Source organism: Penaeus vannamei, chromosome 9, assembly GCF_042767895.1.
Source record: "Penaeus vannamei isolate JL-2024 chromosome 9, ASM4276789v1, whole genome shotgun sequence".
NCBI lineage: Eukaryota > Metazoa > Arthropoda > Malacostraca > Decapoda > Penaeidae > Penaeus > Penaeus vannamei.
In genome coordinates, this window is record NC_091557.1 from 7,445,886 (window position 1) to 7,450,885 (window position 5,000).

The 5,000-nt window shown below is 35.4% G+C and overlaps 1 protein-coding gene across 1 annotated transcript in view; it reads left to right on the forward strand.

Moving 5' to 3' along the window:
• Positions 1 to 2,817: 2,817 nt before the first annotated feature.
• Positions 2,818 to 5,000, forward strand: part of LOC113829409 (neuronal acetylcholine receptor subunit alpha-10) — an 11,554-nt gene continuing 9,371 nt past the window's right edge. The window contains exons 1-3 of the mRNA XM_070124892.1: positions 2,818 to 3,170; positions 3,563 to 3,594; positions 3,683 to 3,870. Of these exons, the coding sequence (XP_069980993.1) occupies positions 2,818 to 3,170; positions 3,563 to 3,594; positions 3,683 to 3,870 (573 nt within the window). The remainder of the gene's footprint in view (positions 3,171 to 3,562; positions 3,595 to 3,682; positions 3,871 to 5,000) is intronic.

Consider the following 5,000-nt stretch of genomic DNA (forward strand, 5'->3'; position numbering starts at 1 on the left):
ATATGAAGTGTATGTTATAATAATGATGATAATGCTAAACATATCACCACTGATGACAGTAATGATAGTAATAATGATAATGAAAATGGTGGAAAATGATGATGACGATATTAGTAATCATAATGATAACAGTCATGACTGATTACAATAATAGTAACAATAGGAATGATAATGATAATGATAGTAGTAATAATAATTGTGATGATAAATGTAATAAAGATGGAAATAATAATATTGATGATAGTAATAACAACAACGACAATACTGATGATAATAATGAAAATAATGATATTAATTGCAATCATGATAATTATCACAAAAATAGTAACAATAGTGATAATAATGCTGATCATGATAAAAGGACTGATAACGATAATGATGAATATAATAATGATGATAATAACAATGATAATAATGATGATAACAAAGATGATAATAATAATGATATGGATGATACTAATAAGGATAAGGATGATAATGATAATAATAACAATAATAATAGCGATAATAAAAAGAAAATGATAACAAAAGACAATAATCATAATAATGATTTCATTAACAATGAAAATGATAACAGTAATGATATCAATATGGATGATAATAATAAAAATTATAGTAATGATAATAATAATGATAATAATAATAACAACAATAATAATTACAATGATTGCAATGGTAATAATAGTAACAACAATAATGATAATATTAATAAAAATGATAATGATGGTAATGATATCGATAGTAATAATATAAAATAATAAAGATATAAATGATAATACTGATGATAATAACAAAAACGATTAAAATGATAATGAAATAATAACAGTTATGATAATGATAGTGATGATAACAATAATGATACACACACACACACACACACACACACACACACATATATATATATATATATATATATATATATATATATATATATATATATATACATATATATATATATATATATATATATATATATATATATATATATATATATATATATATATATATATATACATACATACATACATATATATATATATATATATATATATATATATATATATATATATATATATATATATATATATACATATACATATACATATATTTGTGTGCCAGTATGGTATGTGCGGCAGATGCACATCCGAGATTATTGTTTGAGTTTCTGGTTGCTCACCTGAGTGATTTGCGGTACTCAACGATCAAAATAATTATGTAACATCGAAATGGAACGATTAATTTATTAATAGTCTAATTGAAGGTTATCTAAAAAGTTTCTGGATGAGTACTCTTGAAGTGTACACTTGGTAACCGCTGCACACTTCATTTTTTTTTCGTGCACACCCGAGATGCCGTATTTTCCATGCTGGTATGTGTGTATGTGTATGTGCGTATGTATGTATTCTTTCATTCATTCACTTATAAATTTCTACATATATCAAGACCATAAACCTATAGTCACCTCACTTACCAGAGATTCTTCAGTTTCATTTCAACACAAGATTGTAAAGTGATGTTTTTTCTACTTTGCAATGAATCAACTTTTTATCATGAGTATCCGTGGGCCGCGGATAGTTCAAGTTGATTCATGTCAAGATTGTAAACACGATTGATGTTTTTTTTTTTTTGTATATTTCACATTTCAGGAAATTCTAAGTGGCATTAGAACTGCCAGAAATCAAGACGTGAAGTTAGAAATTTTCATTTAATTTATTTTTGTTCTATGTATTTGTATCACTTAACATTATTCGTAATGGTATCGTTGTTATCATTCTAGCTATTTCTATTATTATCATAATCACAATTACCAATATCACTTTTGTTATAATCAGTAATAGTAAAGACATCATCACATTAATGTTTGTATTATCATTATTACCTTTATATTTGTTATTGCCCGCATCATTACATTCATCAGTGTTATTGCTAATGGCATTATCAGCATAACAATAAATACTATTCTTGTTATTCCAAACATTCATATTGGTAATAATAATATCAACTTAATGCTAAATTTGCATTAACATCTTATAACCCTGCTGGTGTTTCGTGCAGTAATATGTCTACCATTTATTAGTATACAGCACATAAAATAATACGCCTTAAAATATGTTGCATGTGACTGCGGACTTAATTAATTAGTTAATTCCTTTGGTGAAAAATGGAGTGGTAATTGAATGCATAAATATCAAAGAATAACACACACACACACAAATTCATGAGATCTTATTCTACCTCTATCATTATCATTATTGTTATTAGAATCATTATTGTTACTGTTGTTATAAGGATGGTAGGAAAGGGAGGAGAAAGGAAAAGGTAGAAGAAAGAGGAGAAAGGGAAAATGGAGAAGATGAGGAAGTGGAAACAGAGGGGAAACAGAAGGGTTTTCGAGAGGAAAAGGAGATGGGTAAGGGGAAAGGGAGGAGAAAGAGGGATTAAGAGGGGAAGGGATAAGGGAGCGAGGGAGGTGGAAGGTTTAAGGAGGAAGAGGAGGGAAGGAGGAAGGGACAGATGTATGGCTTAATATGGAATTAGTGAATTTAAGGAGAAGGATAGAAGGGGAGAGAAAGGAAAAAAAAAAGCGAGAGGGGAAGGGAAAGACATAAGAAGGAAAGTGAAAGAGGAAGAGAGTAGTACTCTTTTTTTATGATTCCCATTATCTATTAGCAACATTAGTAAAATTCTTATTATCAGCTGTATGATTATGATTGTTATTGTCATCAACATCATTATTGTCATTCTCATTATCACATATATATGATGACCGACTGAGTGAGAGAAAGAGAGGTAGACCCACATTTATTTATATTACCTATGTTCCAATTTGCGACCCTTGTTTCTTCCCACATACCCCTCTGCAAACCCAGGGTATCTCTGCACCACCGTCCTTCTCTCGGCCGCGATCGACCCCGCGGCAACGCCCCCGACGGAAGGCCAAGAGGGGACCCTGGCCTCTACTACCTCAAGGACAAGGTTGGAGGGAGAGGGAAACAGCCAGCCACTCACCCTGTCCTTGTTGGAGGATTCAGGGAAAAAACCTGTGGTGATGCTGCATCCTACGGGCAAGGGGCGCCCTCGGGAAGGCCCGATGCCAAGGACTCAGGCTCAGCAGGCAGCGACGGGCGGGGAGGTGCCCATCGCCAAGGCCACGCAGTCGTCGACGAAGGGTAAGGCGCGCCTGTGTCGGAAAAGGGAGAGGGGGACAGACTAGTTATATGAAGAATAGTTTTAGATGAATAGATAAACTACCGTAATGCGTTGGATATACATTCTCACGGAAATATAAGAATGTCATTATATTCTAATACGTATATATGACAAAGTTCTGATTGTCTATAAACCCTCGCTGTCAGTTGTCAAATATGAGTAGACATTATTATTGAGCTATTTATAGACCTTAATGAGATTCTATAGTGAGGCGTGTTGGGCTAACTACTTAGTTTAGTTCTCTCTGGCTGTGACTTTACCTAAACTGTGTTCGAATCCCTGTTAGAGAGGCTAGTTACACACCTATGCAAAATATATTTCAGCATTTATTCAATTCTGTGTCCTTTTGAAGGAAAATGTCCCCTGAGAACGAGCAAGGACTTAGTGTTGTGCCCGACGTAAATCCAACTATTTTATATATTCGCCTCCAACTCTTAGACACCATAAATGCTAAGATCTACCCACGCAAAAGGAATTGGTATCGGAGACGGAGGCAGCGGCCAGGACGAGGTGCTGCATGTGGGCCACAGTCCGTCCGACCAGCACCTGTTGTACGACGACCTGTTCAAAAACTACAACAAGCACACACGACCCATCCTTTCTCACGACGACATCATAACCATCCACTTCGAAATCGCACTCTTCAACGTCCTCAATCTGGTGAGTTTGCGCTGTCCGCCACACACACACACACGCACGCACGCACACACACACACACACACGCATATATATACACAAATGTACATATATAGGTATGTATGCCTGTAGAGAGAGAGAGAAAGACAGACAGACAGAGAGAGAGAGAGAGAGAGAGAGAGAGAGAGAGAGAGAGAGAGAGAGAGAGAGAGAGAGAGAGAGAGAGAGAGAGAGAGAGAGAGAGAGAATGAAGGAGTGCATGTCCGGGTTTACGCAACAAGCAAAAAAAAAAAAAAGTTATAAAAGCCCTCCGTCTGCATCTACTGTATTGTTTATACAATGAAAATCGTTATATAGGGATTTATAGTGGTTACGTTTGCAAGAGGTTGAAAACAACGACAATATCAACGCGGGAAGTGTTTTGTCCAGCAGACACTTTGCACCTGTTTTGAAATCATGTTTGCGTTATTTTTTAACAAGCAGTTGCGACTTTTCTTACAGATACACAAACCTGAAACCCCTTCTCCGCAAGATATTGTAATAACAAATTATTTCCAAACATATGATCTGCCTCAGCAAATAGATCTGAATACAAGAATGCAACTTTTATTAATGAAATGAGCTCTCTAGGTTAGTGTATCAGTGTTATGCATATGTGTACCAGACCCATGATTTTCGAGTGACCTATGGGAGCTACTTCTATTCCATGTGACCTATGGGAGCTACATCTATTCCATGTGACCTATGGGAGCTACATCTATTCCATGTGACCTATGGGAGCTACATCTATTCCATGTGACCTATGGGAGCTACATCTATTCCATGTGACCTATGGGAGCTACATCTATTCCATGTGACCTATGGGAGCTACATCTATTCCATGTGACCTATGGGAGCTACATCTATTCCATGTGACCTATGGGAGCTACATCTATTCCATGTGACCTATGGGAGCTACATCTATTCCATGTGACCTATGGGAGCTACATCTATTCCATGTGACCTATGGGAGCTACATCTATTCCATGTGACCTATGGGAGCTACATCTATTCCATGTGACCTATGGGAGCTACATCTATTCCATGTGACCTATGGGAGCTACATCTATTCCATGTGACCTATGGGAGCTACATCTATTCCATGTGACCTATGG